This window comes from Anguilla rostrata, chromosome 2 (assembly GCF_018555375.3).
Source record: "Anguilla rostrata isolate EN2019 chromosome 2, ASM1855537v3, whole genome shotgun sequence".
Taxonomy (NCBI): Eukaryota; Metazoa; Chordata; class Actinopteri; order Anguilliformes; family Anguillidae; genus Anguilla; species Anguilla rostrata.
Genome location: NC_057934.1, coordinates 12452624 through 12471657, shown reverse-complemented (window position 1 = coordinate 12471657; position 19034 = coordinate 12452624). Strand labels below are relative to the sequence as shown.

The 19034-nt window shown below is 54.0% G+C and overlaps 1 protein-coding gene across 3 annotated transcripts in view; it reads left to right on the top strand.

Moving 5' to 3' along the window:
• Positions 1–19034, top strand: part of jmjd1cb (jumonji domain containing 1Cb) — a 101092-nt gene that overhangs the window by 31178 nt on the left and 50880 nt on the right. For all 3 annotated transcript variants that reach the window (XM_064320357.1, XM_064320356.1, XM_064320355.1), the window contains exon 2: positions 13672–13836. In XM_064320357.1, the coding sequence (XP_064176427.1) occupies positions 13672–13836 (165 nt within the window). The remainder of the gene's footprint in view (positions 1–13671; positions 13837–19034) is intronic.

The following is a 19034-nucleotide window of genomic DNA, read 5'->3' as shown; positions in this document are numbered from 1 at the left end:
AGCCTAGTTACCACATTTCCAACATAGTAACCGCTCACCGAGAGGACCAAAATGGTGGTCACCGCGCAGACATTTCAATAACAGCTCTTCTGCGAGGCGAGGTAGCTTGGAGGTGGGGTGGGGGTGGAGGGTGGAGGGGCGGCAGAAAGAGGAGGGTCTGCGTTCGCCCTTTACAAAAGGCGGCTAGTCGGAGAACAAGGAGCAGCATTTTAATTGCATTGATTGTTTTTAATGGAGACACTGCGGGTGGGTGAAAAAATGACAATAAGATGTGCGGTTTTTTTTTTCTTCGTCCATATCCCCCTTTTTTTTTTGCTCTTATTGGGAAGCCAGTGGCAGCTGCGGTCACATGACCGGCGTGCTTGCCAGTTAATTGGTGTTCCTCATCGCCGGGCGAGGAGAGCTGCCTTTTGGGAGCGACGCGGCTCTGGAGGTAGAACAAAAAAGTATTTAATTGGATGTGCTGGACCCCCCCCCTCCTGGTTTTGCCCGTGTGATGTGGCGGTGCTCCGACACGGTGCGCCTGGCTCGCCGCAGACGGGGCCGGAACGCCGACCAGAATTAAAACGGCGGCTCGCTTCAGAGAGAGAGAGAAACCCACGTTTCGTTTCCGCGCGGATGGACGGATTGTGATGCGAGCCCCGTTGTGAAATAAATGAGGTCTCGCGCCTGCTTTGTTGTCGCCGGGTTTCGACGGCGGGCGCGTTGCTGCTGTTCTGATGAGCGTCTGAAGCTCCGGTCCGTCCGAAGCCTCTTCTCAGGCCTGCGTTTCTGACGCTCTGCAGTAGCCGCTGCTTATCAGAGGCGTGCGGCTCCGTCTTATCAGAGCTCCTATCAGGCTCTGGATGTGGAGTAGCAGCAATTAGCTTCCTCAATATTAAGGGGCCTCATGAAGTCCCTGATCTAGACTGATGGTTCATTTGCCTTGGATTCAGCGCAGTGGCAGCCGATTGGAGGAATTAGCGAGGATGACATTTGAGTTATGCCGCTGTTTAGCCTCCGCTCGCGTTTGTTGTCGTACAGAATCCCGTTACTGCGGAGATGTTTCTCTTAACACGTTCAGCCGCCGCTGACGTTAATTTCCCTTCTCCAGCCAGATTTCTAATCATTCCGGCAGACCTTCTTTATGTCTCCTCATTTATTTATTTGGCCTTTTTCGCGCCGCGAAATTGTAAGAACGCTCGCAATCAATCTGCGGGCCATATCGCCAGCAATTAGGAACCGTGATGTGTGGAACAGAATCCATAATGCTGAGAAATCCATTAGTTTTGGAGTGTCAGGGAATAAATTGGAGCTGCGTTTTTTTTTTTCCCCCCTTTAATTCCGACAGGATCTGAAAGCCGTTGGTGCCGTCCCCCCCCCCCCGCCCCCCAAATTTCGGTTGATCTTATTAAGGGCTTTTTTTGGCCGCTCTGCTTGCGCACGTCTGCGGTTGTCAGGGGCGACGTTCTGAGCCGCGGGGCATGACGTGGGCCACGCTGCCCGCTTCGGAGGGGGGCACCCCCGCGCCCTGCGGCAGGAAACGGGTCGGCTACCTTTCCCACACCCCCCCCCCGCACCCCCCAACACCGCACAGAATTACCCACTCACTGATGAGGTCAGTCAGTGTTAATGTGAACTAGCCGCAGAGGCGCTCGGCTTTAAGATCCCCTCACTGAGACACTGTTCATCTGAGTAGCTCAGATATAAGGGCGTCTGTATTCCCCCTTCCCCCACCTTCCCCCACCTCCCCCAGCGCCTGCAGCCTTGTTCCCTCCGCAGCCCCGCTCCCGCACAGACAGGAAGGAAGCAGCGCTCGCTGCAGCTCGGCCAGGGCCCATTTCCCCCCAGAAAGGCGTTTCTGGATCAACAGTTGCGCTGCATTTTAACGGCGGCAGTACGGGTGATTCTGCTCTCCCGCGCATCGATGGCGACGGTCGTGACTGCATTAAGCATTAATGCGCTACAGAAGCGGCAGCGCCGGCTATAACTCCAGGTGTCCCGGCCCGGGCGAAACCACGAGGTCTGCGGCGGCTGCTGCAGTGCGGAAGCCTTCGCCCTCTCCTCTTTTTATAAAAAATAAATAAATAAAATGAGGGTTGTTTTGAAAAAGAATACCCTCGCCTTTTTTTTTGTCACTGCATACTTCCTGAAAGCGCTTTGTAGATAAAGAAACCCTTTTAGTGGTCTAGCCTGGATGTTGTTCGCAGCTCAGTCAAGCCCAATAAATCAGATTAAATTCCGAGGTGAAGGGTAGGCTTATAGAAGCAGGAGGGCTTGTTATTATTCATGTGCAGAAGGCAGCATTGTCTGGGAGAACTGAGCGGGGGTGGGGTGGGGGGGTGGGGGGGGCGAGAAAGGGAATATAAGTGGGGGTGGGGGCAGGGGGCAAAAAGCATCTGACATAAGTATATACTAAAGTGTCAGCTTTAATCAGGTCTGAGGTCATCTCTTCCTGCACACTATTGATATCTTTATTGCTCTCCTTTCAACTTGGAATTTCCCGGCCCGGGCCCCGGGTGGATGTGTGGGGCCGGGCGGCCGGGGCCCGGCGGCTGGGGGTCGGCCCCCTGGCCAGCGGACATGTGAGTGGCATTAGGCCGGGAGCGCGTGCAGGAAATGCCTCGTAGGAAGCGGGGCTTGCACGCTCTGAGCCCCCGCACCTGGTCTCCGATTGCGATCGGGGCCATAAATACCAGCGGGTGCAGAGGCCCAGAGCTGCAATTCAAAAGAGGTGCTCCTCCTTCTCCTCCTCCTCCTCCTCCTCCTCCTCCGCCTTCTCTTCCTGTTCCTCCTTCTCCAGTGACTCTGGTGAATTGGCTGCGGGTTCTCTAGAAGTCGGGCTCAGGGTCTGGCCCGCACTTCTCTTGCGTCTCTCTCTCTCTCTCTCTCGCTCTTCTCTCCTCTCTCTCTCTCTCCTCCTCCTCCTCCTCTCTCTCCTCTTCTCTTCTCTCTCCTTCCTCTCTTCTCCTCTCTCTCTTCTCTCTCATGTCTGGCTCAGTCTTCTCTCTCTCTCTCTCTCTCTCTCTCTCTCTCTCTCTCTCTCTCCTCGCCTGCTCCCGCCCCCCCGTCTCACGCAGCGTTCGTGTGTCAGTGAAAGGAACCTTATTTCTGTTCATTTCGCTCCGTATGAGAAAGGGGGTCTGACTGCCTGCCGCTCGGGAAGAGGGAGCCTTCTTCTGCGCTCTCTTCCTCGCGCGCTCTTCCTCACGCGCTCCGCCCCCGCAGCGCCTCTCTCGGGAAGCGGCGGACGGCTCGGGCGCCGCGGGCCCTGGAGGGGCCGGCCTTAATGAGACGGGCTACCTCAGAAGAGGATCCGCTCCGGGGCCGCACACCTACACGCCTCCCATTAATCCTCACCTCAGAATCCCTCTCACTCTCTCTCTCTCCCTCCATCCCTCCCCCTCTCCTTCGCTCTCCCTCCCCCCCTCCCCTCCCTCCCTCGCGCGCCGGAGTGGGGAATGTTATGAATAGTAACGGCGGTGTCCGTGGCGCTCTCGCCCCGTGTCCTGTGACGTCGTTCCCCCCGCGCCCGGCCCGTTGTGGTCAGACGGGCTCGGGAGGGGTGCACGGCGTCGCGGTGCTGGGGCTCGTCGTTCGCGGTGGCGGGCTTTGCCGTCGAGAGGGGGGCGGAGCTTGCTCCATGGATCTGCGGCAGTGCGTTTCCAGCAGACAAAGAGGCAGGCCGCTTCCCAGAGTGCATCTGTCTTTGTGCTGATGGGATTGATGGGCCCCTGTGGGGTCTACTGTACGTCTCTGTGGCTGCGACTGCCATCCAGCTCTGCCTGTGTATTTATGTTTCTGGTGTCTGTGTGTGTGTGTGTGTGTGTGTGTGTGTATACACGTGATTGTGCGTGTGGTGCTTGTATGTGTGTGACCGCCTATTGAGGTTAGGTAAACCTTGGTGTGCACCTGTCTGTGTGTGTGTGTGTGTGTGTGTGGGCGTGTGTTTCAGCGCTTATAGAGGTTATTTATACCTTGGTGTGTGCCTGTCTGTGCGTGTGAGTATGTGTGCCTATAGAGGTTGGGTATATTAAATCAATTTTATTTGTATACATTTTACAGGGAACTGTCACAAAGACGCTTTGCAGAGTAGCAGGGTATATCTTGGTATGTGCCTGTGTGTGTGCCTATAGAGGTTATGTGTACCTTGGTGTGTGTGTGTGCGTGCGTGCATGCATGTGTGTGTTCCTATAGAGATTAGGTATCCCTTGGTGTGTGCCTGTCTGTGTGTGTGTGCGGTTATAGAGTTCATGTATACCTCTGTGTGCTCCTGGCTGTGCTGCTGTGTGTTCAGGGCTGTGTGTTCAGGGCTGTGTGTTAGGGCCTTTTTGGGCTGTGCGTTGCTCTCTCCAGCGACGTCTGGCGCCCTTTGCTGACGGTCCCTGGCCCTCGCCGCCCCGCTATCAGCTGAGGTCAGCGCGGCGGTGACTGATCACACGGCTGGGCGGGCGGGCCTGCAGCCGACGCCCGATAAACAAAGAGGCGCTTTTAATCTCGCGTCAGGAGGAGCAGCCCAGCGCTCCGGCAGCTGCTGCCTCAGGTCATGGCAGCCAGCCATTCTGGTGTACCGACATCTCTTATTCTCCTTAACGCCATTGTCCTCGCCCCGTCCCATTATGTACGTTCACCGCAGTGTGGAGCATTTGGGTTATTTAAGCACGGGGCGCTCCGCAGACCTGTCTTACGGGGATTATGGGTACCTGAGGAGAGAAACCCATCCGCCGCGTCAATGACGGACAGCGTTTGAAACGGTGGCGCGTGATGGCGAACGGTGAGAACGCAGGAGTGAAAGTAATGCAGGAATGAAGGCTCCCGCGGTGAGCACGCGTCGCGGGAGTGCGTCTCCGCGCTGGGGTGCGTCTCCTTGCGGGAGTGCGTCTCTGCGCTGGGGCCCGTCTCCGCGCTGGGGTGCGTCTCCGCGCTGGGGCCCGTCTCCGCGCTGGGGCCCGTCTCCGCGCTGGGGCGCGTCTCCGCGCTTGGGTGGCAGTGGAGGCCGGGTGCTCTGCGGAGGCCCAGTCCTGCTGCATTGCCGTTCCCGTATTCATCGCCTCCAGTGGGCTCGCGGTGATAAAACGATCCGAGTGTTTCCCCGCTATGCGACACGGGCTGCGAGAACCTCATTACAACAGGACATGGGGGCCGGGGGGGGGGGGCATAGCCTATAGCGCGCGGCCCCTCGTGCTCCGCAGTGGCGAGTAATGGCGTCGGGCCCGGAGAATTGGATTTCCGTGTCGGAATTGAAAGTGGGCGTTTCGGGGCAATTCGCCACTGACTGAAAGGATCCCGGGGGTTCATTCGCTCACTCCTCCCTGCCCCTCGCCTGACTTTGTGGGGGAGGTGAGAACGACGAGGAGGACCGAGGGAAGCTCCGGTCTGCGCGGGCAGAACACGGAGCGTTCGGGAAGAAGGGGTGTCGCTGTTAAAAAGTCGGAGCGAATCCTCGGGTTGGGCGGTGTTTGGCTCCACTGTGAACTGAACTAGTTAACCCCCGGGCTTTCTTTCCAGTACAGCGGTTGTGCTGGGTTTGGTTTTGCAGGTCACCGTGGAACAGCCCCTCTGAACCGCCCAGTAAGGATTTCCTCCTGAACAGAGTAAGGCAGAGTCATTTACCATAACGTTGGCCAAAAAACGACATCTGCATAGCTTCCTGTGTGCGGTCTCGGATGGACAGCGAGCGCCGCACATTTCAGTAAAATAGCTCGCGTGGGTTATTGTCAGGGGCGTCAGTGCTTTGTGTGCTTTGTCCCACAATGCATTGCGCGGCGCAGTTTTTATGCTCTGCTGCTATAAATAAACGGGTTCTTGTGCGGAGGGATTGTGATGGGAATATTACCCCATCGCGTGCAATTAGAAATGATTGTTGGTTTGGTGGTGTGCTTCTCTCTCATTCTGCAAGATTGAGGACATGGATGCAATGACTAAGTTCTGAATTACTTGTCTTTTTTGCATTTGGCTGCATTTTGGTGCATGTAGCTTTTCAGCTCTGTTCCTGGATTATTTTCAGTGCTATTAACTAGTCCAAAAACTGCTCCTCAGTCTTCAGATTGTGTTGTGGGTCTTACTGAGCAGTCTAATGTTTTCAGTAAGCAGTCTGTTATCCCAGCAGTGCTCTGAATTCTCAGAATCTGAGCTGAAGAACTTGTTTTCTTTTCCACCTACTTATTTTAATACATTTTTAATGTTTAATGAATCAGGAAATAAAATGTGCGGAGGGTTGGGTGGGTGGTGAGGTTAGGGGGGCGGGTGGAGATATCAGAACTGAAAACAGTGAGAGAAGCGGGGAGTAAGAAGCTCATTTGCGTGAATTTGCCCTTTTCCCCTTCTTTTTTTTTTCTTTTTCTTTTCTCCGCGCGCACTGTGAAGAGCAGGAGCTTTAATGAAAAGCGCTGCTGTCTGCCCCGGGAGGAGGAATGTGACAGATGTGCTCAGGGCCGTCTGTGACAGGGAGGGGAAACCAGGACACGGCCGTCCGCCGCATTCACCGCTGGTTTATTTTGGACAGAAGGCGAGAGAACGCTCCCCTCAGCCCCCCCCAAGCCGAGCGAGATTGGCTCCCTGACATTAACGTCTTAGTTCTTAGGGCTTCACGCATTGTTCCACACAGGCGATGAGACGCCTTAAAGATGTGGTGTGTGTGTGTGTGTGTGTGTGTGTGTGTGTGTGTGTGTGTGTGTGTGTGTGTGTAGGGTGGTCGGTGTGTGTGTATGTGTGTAGGGTGGTCTCTGTGGTTTTGTGTGTGTGTGTGTAGGATGGTATGAAAGGTAGTATGTATTTTGGAAGCTCCTCTTACATACAGGGCAGTGAAAGAAGCTTTCCTCCCTTCTAATCTGATCAAAAAAAGCAAATATCACTATCTCTTACTGCTTCGGTGATTTGAAAGGCAGATTTTTTATTTTTTCCCTCTGTACAGTGGTAGCCGGGGCTGTCTGGGGCTTCCGTGATTGGACTGCTGCAGCCGCGGCCTCAGCCAGTCAGGAAGGCTCTGCTGCTTTTAGTGATGGGCAGATTTTACACCACGGCAGACCTTTAAGGGAAGATGCAGCCGCTGGGCCAGCTCTCCTATCAGCGCAGGCTCACCTCTTATGTGGAGACTCATCTGTGCAGTTAGTGCACGGGCGCTACTTGTGTTTCGTGGAAGGAGATTTGATTTTCTTTTTAAACATGGCTGTAGCATCGTAGTCGTTTTTTCAGCCTTGATGTATTTCTCATTCATATGCACATAGCAACTAGGCTACCAGGCTGTCTGTTCTGGGCCAGATTGTTTTGCTGTAACATTCGGATGAATAAAATCAGGTCTGTCACTAAATGCATGCATTGAAAGTCATATCAAATCAGACACATTCAGACACCTATTTTGTGTGGAGTTTGCGTTTCTGTAGCGCTTTCGAAGTGATTGTCAGTGTTTCCACGGGAACCGGTTTGTATGAAGATGGGTGACGCAGTTTCCTGTGAGTCGGGTCTGGGTTTTTGGCAGGGCTCAGTTTTGCGCGCGGCGGCGGCGTCGGCTCCCCCCCCGCCCAGCTCGCCGTCGCCAGCGCGTGTCCAAAATCAACACGCCGCTTCTCCGCAGGCATCTGCTGCGAACATTTCCTTCTCAGAAGAGAAAAGGCTGCCGGTTGCGTAGCAACCAGGTCTTAAAATTTGTAGTGTCTTTCCATTTGCGGCGCCTTCAAGAGAGAGCCGGCTGTCCTAAATATCGTCTCTTTTATAACGCCGTTAGATTCATCCTAGGTGCTTTCTGAATTTCCGTCTGAAGCAAAGAAAATGTATTCTTTTAATTTTAGAGAAAGGCTGAGTATAATGCTGAGTATAACTAGGCTACCCATTAAGTTATACTACAGTGCGTTGGTATTACGTGGATTTTATTTCTTTTTTAAATCTATTGTAGCTTTTAGTGGCATGTTATATTATTTAATAAGGAATTTTATTTCACTGGAAAATTAATTCCACAATTCAAAAAAAAAAAAAACCTTCCGCAGATTTCCACGCTGATGCAAGTCTGAGTAACATTTGTTTTAATCCCGAATTTGCATGTCGTCCCATCAGCCCGCTCTCTGCCGCGCCCCCCCCGTTTCATGCGTAATAAAATCGATGGGGACTTGGCGGAATCTAGTTCGCCGTGGCCCCGGATCAGAGCGCGCTCAGTTCAGTACACAGGCCGCTAGGAGGGTCTGCTCTGAGTGGAGTTATATGATGCCTCCGCAGCGCACGATCTTCAGACTGCGCAGACCTTACGCATGCGTGAGCAGAGCAAGGCTAACCCTCGCGTCGCGTTAGGGCGCTGCTGAACATCCACTGCCCCCCCGTCCCCCAACAATCCCCCCCACTTCCCGCTCGCTTTCATTTTACGCTTTTATTGGCAGTGCCAAAAAACTAAAAAACATAGCGGCGCCCCCCGTGCTCTCGGAAACGTGGTACGCCCTGCGCCGCGGCGTCTGAACGCCGGTCGGCGGGCGCCGTTTCCTCTCGTTGTGGTGTCGCGCGGCGGAAGGAGCCCAGAGCAGCATCAGCGCTTTATTGGCTCTGACCCGGCGGCAGGCCTGAGACGGAGCGTAGCGTCATCGCCAGGGGCCGTGCGGCTATGACTTTCCCTCTCTCTCTCTCTCTCTCTCTCTCTCTCTCCAGGCCCGGTGTCATCCCCCCACTCTCTCTTTCGCCACGCCCCCTGCCCCCGCGTTTCCGCTCTCTGATTGGCCCGTGTTCCTCGCAGCTCAGCTCTCATTGGTTTAGCCTCTGGTTTGACGGGGCGGTGTGTCTGAAAGGGACGGCTGCTGCGGACAGGAAGCCACGGTTTAAATCTGACAGATCAGTGAGGCGTTTCCTGTTGACTCACACGCATTGTTTCAGAGCTCTGGGGTGAAGCCCGGGTCACAGTTGCGTGTGTGGGCGCCTGCGTGTGTGTGTGTGTGTACGTTTGTGTGTGTGTGAGAACAGTTGAGGCTGTAGCCTGAAGGGTAGAAGACGCTTTGATTCAGGTGCAGGGTATTTTTGAGCCTCCTCTGACGATAAGCGCTGCCAACCACAGCGAATCTACCCTCACCGCCTCGGCCTAAATCATCCCCCCCCGCCCCCCCCACTGCAGACAGTGTTTCACAGTGATTTGGGTACATGGGACTCATGTCCATGTGTAGTGCTGTTGAACAGCCACATATGCAAAGCAAGTTCAACAGAATCAAGTTCCATCAGAAAGATTGTTGGAAAATATTAAGCACTGACAGGATACATGTGCTTAGCAGCCCTCTGTGTAATGTGATGCTTTTAGTGTCAGTTCTGTGTGGCTGTTTTGCAGGCCTCTGCTTTGTGGCACATTCTGGGAGCATACCTTCGGCCCGTAGCCCGTGCTGTCCTGTCCGTAGCGCTCAAGCTGTCGCAGATATTGCGGGCAAACGCGACGTCACGAAGCATTAGCTTAGCGGCATTAGCGGCGGTGGTAGCGGAGCGTGCTAGCGCTAGCGCTCCTCTTGGAACGCCTCGCTGTGCTGGGAATACCTCACATCGTACGCTCAGCCAAACAGCGCAGGTTGGGAGCTATATGGACCAGCGTTGCCATCGATACTTAGGAGAACATATTGAGCGCTTTGGCTGAACATCTTCTTTTGTTGCCTTTTGCAGTCACCCGAGATGTTCGTACCGTGGGGTGTCTGACAGGCGTGGCTCTGAGAAACGGGCAGGTTCTGAAGGTGTTGGGAGACGACGTGTGAGGGGTCTGACTGCGGGAACCCGCACCTCTGACTGCCCCCCGCCTCACACAAACGGGCTTTGGCTGCGCTGTAATGTACAGCTCCTGCAGTGTGTAAATGAGCGAGTGAGTGTTAGAAAAGTGCCTATTAAATAAAGAGGCCTCGGGCAGGGGCTCCTCTGATTGGCCGAGCCACGAGGTGCGGGGCAAGCAGCAAGGCCTCCGAATGTTCGAGGACTCGGGACGAGAGAAAAGAGATGTTTAAGTAGACTGCGATGAGCGCGGAGTGGGACGCCCCGGGACTGCCTGTGATTTTGGATCTGGTTTGTTTTTCTTATGTACTTTGGTTTATTAACTTCTCGCAAAGGGGTGTGGCAGTAAATGATTTTTTCTTTTCCCAGCAGAATCTCTTTCCTTTGCCCTCGTAGCTTTGTGTGTTTAGCCGTGTGGGCTCACCACCACGTGCCGGGTCTTCGCTGTTTTTCCCTCCAATATCAATAGAGTCTCAGTTAGCTTGGAGTGACCTACTTTTCCCCCGCGCCGGTCGCTGAAGGAGTCTGCGGTGTAATTTTCAGAGCTGTTCGCCGGCTTTAGCTGGCATTAGCGTGCGTGCTCCAGTGTGTCCTAAGAACCTGAAATATTTCATTTCGCCGCGCGCGCCGTTTCTGCCGAGCTGTCAGAAAGTGATCGCGGGCCGGGTGGAGAGTAACCTCTGGAAAACGAGTAAACAAACAGGGAAAAGAAGCAGGGGCAGGGGTCAGAGTCTGGAAGCGGCGCTGTCCGAGACGCGGAGCGCTTCTCTGGGGCTCGGACCAAAACCCCCCTGTCTGCCCCCCCCCCCCGGACGAGGCCTTGTGCCCCCCCCCTCGGGCTTGTGCACCCTGTCATTAGGAGCCCGGTTTGCACATGCTCCCTTTGTGCGAGTCGGACATGCCAGCAGAGCATGCCAGCCCGGCCTCCGCTGTGCCCGCTAATCCCCTCCGCTGGCACCGCCGCCGCGGCCCGAGGGGTCAGCGCCTGGACGCCGGGCGCAAACATTCCCCCCTCCCGCCTCCCGCGTCCCGCACGTCAATTTTTAATGAGGCTGAATTTTTTACGCGGCATTAGTGCCTCGTGAGAGGGCAGCGGCCGCCTCCTCCTCCCGAAACAGTGCACCTCATTGTAAATGTTTAATTATGAGCAATGGGAAGTGACACCACTCCAGGATCTGGAGTGGGGTGAGCGAGGAGAGCTGGCCTTGTTGAACCCCTCTCTCTCTTTCTCTCTCTCTCTCACCCTCCCTCTCTCTCTGTCTCTCTCTCTCTCCCTGTGTCTCTCTCTCTTTCTCTCTCTCTGTCTCTCTCTCTCTCTCTCTCTCTCTCTCTCCCTGCCTCTCTCTCTTCCTTGTCCACCTCCTTCTCTTTCTCTCTCTCTTGCCCTGTCTGTTTTTCTCTCTACTTCTCTCTCTCTCTATCTCACCCCCCCTCCCCCATGTCTCTCTCTGTTTTTTGCTCTCCCTTTCTGTCCTGTTTCTCTCTCTCTCTCTCTCTGGCTGTGTGGGCAGCAGGGGAGGACTTGTCCTGAGCCGCGGGGGGGGGGGGGGTCATGCGCGCCCCTGCTGGAACGGGGCCTGCTGACATGCCTGTCCTGCCTGCTGAGGGGGGGGTGGACTGGCAGCCCGCCCGTCAGAGGAAGAGAGAGAGACTGGCCCGGGAGGTGGGGGGGGGGGAGGAGGGGACGCTGCCTCACCCCTCACCTGCTCCGTCTCCTCTCAGGGCCTGCCACGAGGCCTTCACCCAACCGCACGATCGCTCACCCAAAAAAACCACACACAACTGGAGAGAGCGCGGCCGAGGCGATGAGAACGCAGCGGGCCTTCGCTGTCCTCTCCGCTCCGAGCGCTCGCACGTTACGCAACCGGCGCCTGTGTGCTCATCCGTCATGTGTGATTGGTCATTCAGTTGCGCAACGGACGCGGCAGCTGGTACCGTTCCTGGCTTCTCCTGCCTTTCTCAGAGCATGTGTCCGTTCACTTATCAAAAGTGTCGCTGGAAAGAGTCAAGCGGCGAGGCGTGTGTGTGTGTGTGCGCGTGTGTGTGTGTGCGCGTGTGTGTGTGTGCGTGTGTGTGTGTGCGCGTGTGTGTGTGTGCTCGTGTGTGTGTGTGCGCGTGTGTGTGTGTGTGTGTGTGTGTGTGTGTGTGTGTGTGCGTGTGTATGTGTGTGTGCGGGTGGTGTGTGTGTATGTGTGTTATGTGTGTGTGTGTGTGCGTGTGTGTGTGTGTGTGTGCGTGTGTGTGTGTGTGCATGCGTGTGTGTGTGTGTGCATGCGTGTGTGTGTGTGTTTGTGTGTGTGTGTGTGTGTGTGTGTGTGTGTGTGTGTGTGTGTGTGGTGTGTGTGTGTGTGTGTATGTGCGTACGTGTGTGTGAGAGAGGAGGATGGTTACCGCCGCACGCAGATACAGCTTTAACCACGTGCAGGTGGTCTTAACCGCGTGTGGACCTTTCCGCTGTCCGGCCTAAAGAGGGACTGATCTTGAAGCGAAGTTTGATTTAAAGCATTGCAGACGGGAGCTGTCGCTGCTGCGGCCGCCGTTTTTCTCATTTGAACTGAAACGTGAAGCGCTCACCTGCGCTCTGCGAAAGCATGCGACACGAGTACGCGATTCCGCCGCTCGCCCGTCGCAGACTCCGCCCTGCGGACCCTCCGCTCCGCTCTCAGGGGAAGCCTCGCCACGAGCGCAGGTCCAGTAAAACTCAGAGAATCTCTCACGCCGGCGCGTCACGCTAGGATCGGCTCCGAGCCTCCGCCCGGTCTCTCTGTCGCTCGCTACAACCGGCTCCGCTAATCCCTTCAGCCGCGTAGCGAAAGTGAGAAGCGGTGTGGCTTTCGCGGTGCGGTTGCTTGGCGATAGATGAGCGGCCCGGATTGGCCGCGGCACGCCGCCGCGCGCGTTTTACCTGAGCCTCATACACCAGGCACTTCCATCTCTTATTTAAGGGCACGGGCCGAGGGTCGAGTTACCTCCGCAGCTTCCTTCCCAACGTGCCAGGCTGTTTCAGACACGCCGCCCGGATTGTATCGTCTTTACCCTCGCCGACAAGACTAAATATTTTGCGTTTTTTAACGTGTTTTTCGTCCTTGAGCTTCACTCTTTTTGTTTCCAGTGTGTCAAAGTTCAGAGAAAATATTTTCAGAAACGAAAGTCCTCAAAGCCAGATTTGTCTGCAGGTTATTATCGGCTGTTACCGAGGTGGTTCACTTTTTTATCTCTGAAATCTGTGAGCGAAATGAGCTTTGGTTCCTCAGTGCTGACCGCCTGATTTAATCATTAATGGCTCCCCTACACTTCTTCTCCTAACTGTTTGGTTTTTATTTGTGTTTGACTGCGGGGTGAAGCTGAAGTGTTTGACATTTGTGAACTCATTTCCATTCTGAAGTTCTGAAGTAACTGAAGTAATTTGACACACATGCTCTCTGCAGGATACTGTACGGTACTGTAGGAGCGCCCAGGCTACATTCACTCAGCGTGGTGTTCAGCGCTGTAGAAACGCTCAGGCTTTCTCTTACTGCTGACCCCACGCATCCTGTTCCTGAGGAATTCCCAGAGGAGAATGTTACGGTCGCACGTGCGTGAGAATGGAGCAGTGGGTGGACCTGTAGGGCCCCAGGCCTGCCTTGCAGGAAGAGGTGAAACTGTAGAACTCCAGGCCTTTTCTGTAGGAATGTAGGTGAAACTGTTGTGTTGATCCACAAGCCCCCCCCTTGGAGGACTGGGTGAAACCATAGAACCCTGGGCCCGCCTTGCAATCTTGGCACACACATGGCTTGAATAAATGCTTGCATGTTTCTTTTTTTTTGGTTCAGCACTAAAAATACAGCTTGTTTGAGAAAAGGAAGAAAAATGTCATTTATCCCAGAGGAAGTGTCAGCTGAAAGAAATGTGGAAAAACTTGCGCCGGTGTTTGTTCAGCGCAGCTGGAGAAAAACAGCGAGCTGGCGCTGACGCAGAGCCCTCTCTGTCCCCCCGCAGGTGTACGTGGAGTTCGACGACCTGGAGTGGGAGAAGCGCGAGTGGGTCAAGGTGTACGAAGACTTCCAGATCTTCCTCCTGGAGCACCAGCTCGTCTGGGCCAAGAGGAAAGAGAGCGCCCAGGTCCAGGGGACCAAGGCCAAGCAGATCCAGTGGCCGGCCCTGGTGAGTGATCCCGCTGCTCCTTCTGTTCTGCTCGCTCATGTGGAAACACACACACACGGTGGTTTCAAGGTGATTTTTATACATGCCCAGTACCGCGTCCTTGCTCAGTAATGCTTAGACATGTGTTGGTGCCGGTTTAATACCGATTAAAACGGCATCAACAAATGCTTAGAAATATTCCATATTGTTTATCCATATGTCCCAGTTACAATATTTCAAGTGCACATACCCTTAAAATGGAAGGGTTTCACACTGAGACATCTGGTCTGTTGTTGTCCTTGCTTAAGGTTAGCCTCAGTGGAAAGCTTTGAACAACAAGTAGCAACATCCCACGACGATCTCGGCGGTCTGTTTGTTAATACATTTAGAACATTTGAATTTCGGTTTCCTCTGTTGTTGCGTCTGATGTTTAGCATTAAATAATGAAACGGGAAAAGCAGGTTTGGTTCAGCGCTGCTGGTGTTGGTTTTGCGGGAGCTGAGCTCCACTCTGAGGGTGTCCCTTGATTGCCTCCATTCTTAACAGCCATAATTGGGTTTCGTCTCTCAGAGCGACCGCGCCGCCTAGACGGGCCTCCTTTTAAAATCTTATTAAATCAATAGACAATGAAGCCCTAATTACGTGTCCTAGGACTCCCCACCACCGAGCAATCGCACCGAGCCGCTGTCTGTTCTGAGACGCCTCCTCCTCCTCCTCCCCCGCCCTCCCCTCCTCCTCCTCCTCCTCCTCCTCCTCCTCCTCCTTCCCCTCCTCCCCTCCTCCTCCTCCCTCCTCCCTCCTCCTCCTCCTCCTCCCTCCTCCTCCTCCTCCTCCCCTCCTCCCCTCCTCCTCCTCCCTCCTTTCTTCCCTCCTCCCTCCTCCGTCTCGGTTCTTTACGGGCCGCTGTCCGAGGGGGAGGGGCGGAGCTTTACCGCTGCCGCATCGCCCTTACTCAGCAGCACCGTCGGCCCATGCGCCGGGGCCTTCGTCCGGCGCCCCCCCCCCCCCAGTACCGCTCGGCCGGGATCGCTTTTTTCATCCCCTCCCCCCTTGACCGAGCTGGCGGGATGTATCGACGGGCCGCGACCCGGGAATCGAAGGCCATCGACGGGCGCGTCAGTCACGGGCCGCGGTTTTGGGCGGCCGCCGGGGTTATTTACGTCTCTGACGCTTCTTTGTGCCGACTCCCCCCCGCTCCTTATTTATCACCCTGCGACAGTCTCTCTCTCTCTCTGTCTCTCTATCTCTATCTCTCTCTCCCTCTCTCCCTCTCCCTCTCTCTCTCTCTCTCTCTCTCTCGGGTCCAGGCGGGCTGAATCCTCGTCTCACTGCGCCCATCTCTGCCTCCCCCTCTCGCTCAGTCGCCTGATGCTCTGCAATCTGCGCTCTCATGTCGTGCTCTATCTCTCTATGCTCCTCCTCTCTGCTCACTCATCTTTGCTCCCGAGGTGTGATCACGTCTACTGGTCAGCCCTTTATACTCTGTGTTCACCCACTGCGTCGAGCCTGATTTATATCAGGACATCATAATGCGTCAGCTCGTATTTATTACTCTAGTGTTACACTCCTACTGCTGTCAGCCTCATCATTTATTACTCTAGTGCTACACTCCTACTGCTGCCAGCCTCATCATTTATTACTCTAGTGTTACACTCCTACTGCTGTCAGCCTCATTATTTATTACTCTAGTGTTACACTCCTACTGCTGTCAGCCTCGTTATTTATTACTCTAGTGTTACACTCCTACTGCTGTCAGCCTCGTTATTTATTACTCTAGTGTTACACTCCTACTGCTGTCAGCCTCATTATTTATTACTCTAGTGTTACACTCCTACTGCTGTCAGCCTCATTATTTATTACTCTAGTGTTACACTCCTACTGCTGTCAGCCTCATTATTTATTACTCTAGTGTTACACTCCTACTGCTGTCAGCCTCATTATTTATTACTCTAGTGTTACACTCCTACTGCTGTCAGCCTCATTATTTATTACTCTAGTGCTACACTCCTACTGCTGTCAGCCTCATTATTTATTACTCTAGTGTTACACTCCTACTGCTGTCAGCCTCGTTATTTATTACTCTAGTGTTACACTCCTACTGCTGTCAGCCTCATTATTTATTACTCTAGTGTTACACTCCTACTGCTGTCAGCCTCGTTATTTATTACTCTAGTGTTACACTCCTACTGCTGTCAGCCTCATTATTTATTACTCTAGTGTTACACTCCTACTGCTGTCAGCCTCATTATTTATTACTCTAGTGTTACACTCCTACTGCTGTCAGCCTCATTATTTATTACTCTAGTGCTACACTCCTACTGCTGTCAGCCTCATTATTTATTACTCTAGTGTTACACTCCTACTGCTGTCAGCCTCATTATTTATTACTCTAGTGTTACACTCCTACTGCTGTCAGCCTCATTATTTATTACTCTAGTGCTACACTCCTACTGCTGTCAGCCTCGTTATTTATTACTCTAGTGTTACACTCCTACTGCTGTCAGCCTCATTATTTATTACTCTAGTGCTACACTCCTACTGCTGTCAGCCTCATTATTTATTACTCTAGTGTTACACTCCTACTGCTGTCAGCCTCGTTATTTATTACTCTAGTGTTACTCCTACTGCTGTCAGCCTCGTTATTTAGTCATTAAAATGAGGCTTTGATTGTTATGATGATGATTAATAATAATAATAATAATAATAGTTATAGTAGCAGTGCTAATAGTACTGTAAGAGCGGGAGCACCGAGGCCTAGTGGAGGATAGGAAACGGTAATAAATGTGCTCAAATCCAGCTGCTGAGCAAATGACTAGTTAAAGTGAATGAAGGACTGTTGTGGATAATAGTAATTTATAGCTGCGGATTGCATAACACGCGATTATCATCGTGGTTTTATTGTTTCGCTGCTATGAAGACGGGATGAGGAGATGTTCTCCAGCGCTCTGAGCCCTTCCTGGCCGCGGAATCGCCCGTCTCTCTCATTTCCTGTTTAGCGCGTCCCGTGAGGTCAGCGGGTTCTTTCCGCCTCGGCGGGGGACATCGCCGCTCCTGGAGAAATCCTCTTACTGGCTCTCTCTCACACACACACACACACGCGCGAGCGCGCGCCTGACTCCTGATTGCATCGTCAGCGCAGCCCGTTCGGGATTGGCTGGCAGCGACTCGCGAGCCTATCGCGCGCTGGCTGAGATATCAGACCTCCGGGCCACGCGACGGCCACTCTTCTTTCTCTCTCCCTCCCCCCCCACCTCCCCCAACGTGCCCCCCCCCCAGAGCATTGTGGGAGCGCTGTCAGCGGCGCTCGGTGGCTCTCCGCAGGCAGAGAGCGGGGCTCTCAGACAGACGGCGGGTCGATGGCGGTCTCCTCAGCCGCGGCGTGAACACGTCTTATCAGCCCGGCGAGGAGACGCTCCGCCTGACGCCCGAGTTCACTCGCAGTCACTGGGAAGTAAACAGTCACAGGCGCCCACCTGACAGGAAGCCGTCCCATTGGCCCGGCGGAGAGTACACATCGCGGGGGGGTTGCGCAAGAGTCCAGACGCACGTCATCCCAGCCTCGAACTCGCTGCCCTCTGTCTTTTATTATTTTATTTGTGTAATCGTTGGATTGTGGGATCGGAGGGGCTGGTTCATTTCGTGCGGGTGATGAATTCGGCGCGGGTGTTTTTTTCCTGGGGAACAGGCGAGTTTTTTGTGGAGCGCGAGCCCTAGCCGAGCCGGGGTAATGATTGGCCAGCGCGGCACGGATGACCCCGGAGCACCCCGCGCCGGTCCCCGTCCCCGCGGAGATTCCGGGAAATGATTAACGCGGTGGGCCCGGGCGCCCCACCCCCACCCCCCACCCCCACACCACCCACACCCCCACACCCCCTCTCCTCTGAGCGGCGGTGTCAGCTGTCACCAAGACAAATACGGGAGGAACGTTTACTGCTCCGCACACGGCCTGCCGACCGGCCGCCCGCTGCACCCTCGGGGTGGGGGGGGGGGTATGGGGGAGGGGGCCTACTGCACATTACAAACAGCACCGCTGTGCTTTTGGACGATTCCCCTCCTGTAAACAAATTTGATTCTAGCTTTAATTTCTTTAAAAAAATAAATAAAAAAATGAAAAGGTTTGATGTGTTATGATTATGACACCCGTGGTTTGTGGAGGAAGGTAGAGAGATCGTGTCTTTGCTGCATTATGAGCCGTGTCAGTAGAGGGCATTTCAGTAGTTGTTTTTTTATTTCTTTATGCGTTAAAAAAAGGAGAAAGCCCATTGAAATATGCAGTGTTTTCAAGGGAGATCTGGCTGTCGTGTTCGTGTTTGCTGCTGCTGTTGTTGTTGTCGAATAACATGAGTGAAGCCACAGCGTTCTTTCCGGGTCTGTCTTTGTCTGTTGTGTTTATGTGTTTGTGCAGTGAAAGCAGAGCTCACCGCCCGTCTGTGGGAGTTGTGTTCGTCGGCCTCTCTGTGTTTTTAGCGTCTCCTCGCATTCCGCGGCGCGGCGCGTTCCCGTTTGTGTTTGCGTTTGTTCTGAGGCTCCGCTTGCGCTCGTCCGGCTCCCTCCGGCCCGCGGACACCAAGGCCCCCTAATATTGTGCGTAAACACATCCGTGCGGGACCCAGCAGTGTGTCTGTCCGTCATACTGTAAGCCCGTGTGTTTCTCTGACCATGTCTGGGTACTGTGTGCGTTTGCCTGGCGGGCGTGCGCGTGTGCACGTGTCAGTTATGTTTGCGTATCGTTTATGTGTATCCGTTTTATGTGTGCGGTGTTTGGTGTTTGTGTGTGTAGTTTGTGTTTACGTGTATGTGTATGCCAATCATGTGCAAGTTGTTTTGTGTGTGTGATTTATGTTTGTGTGTGCGTGTATTTGTGTGCGTAGTTTGTGTTTCTGTTAGTGTGTATGTGTGTTTTATTTGTGTTTATGTGTGTAGTTTACATTTGTGTGTATGCAGGTTTTGTGTGTGCGAGTGTGTATGTAGTTTATTTGTGTGTGTGTGTTTGTGTGCAGTTTGTTTGTGTTTCTGTTTGTAGAGGGGAGGGGAAGGAGTTTTTTGTGGGGGGGATGGGGGTTCTCAGAGACCAGGAATATACAGATGATCCTTCACTGCCAACTGCACAGCTGGCTGCTTAATGGCAGCAATCATATACTGCGAGCGCCCGGGGCGGCTCTGCCCTGCCTCCCTTTGAAGGGGGGGGTGGGGGGGGGGGGCCTATCCGGCTGGGTTAT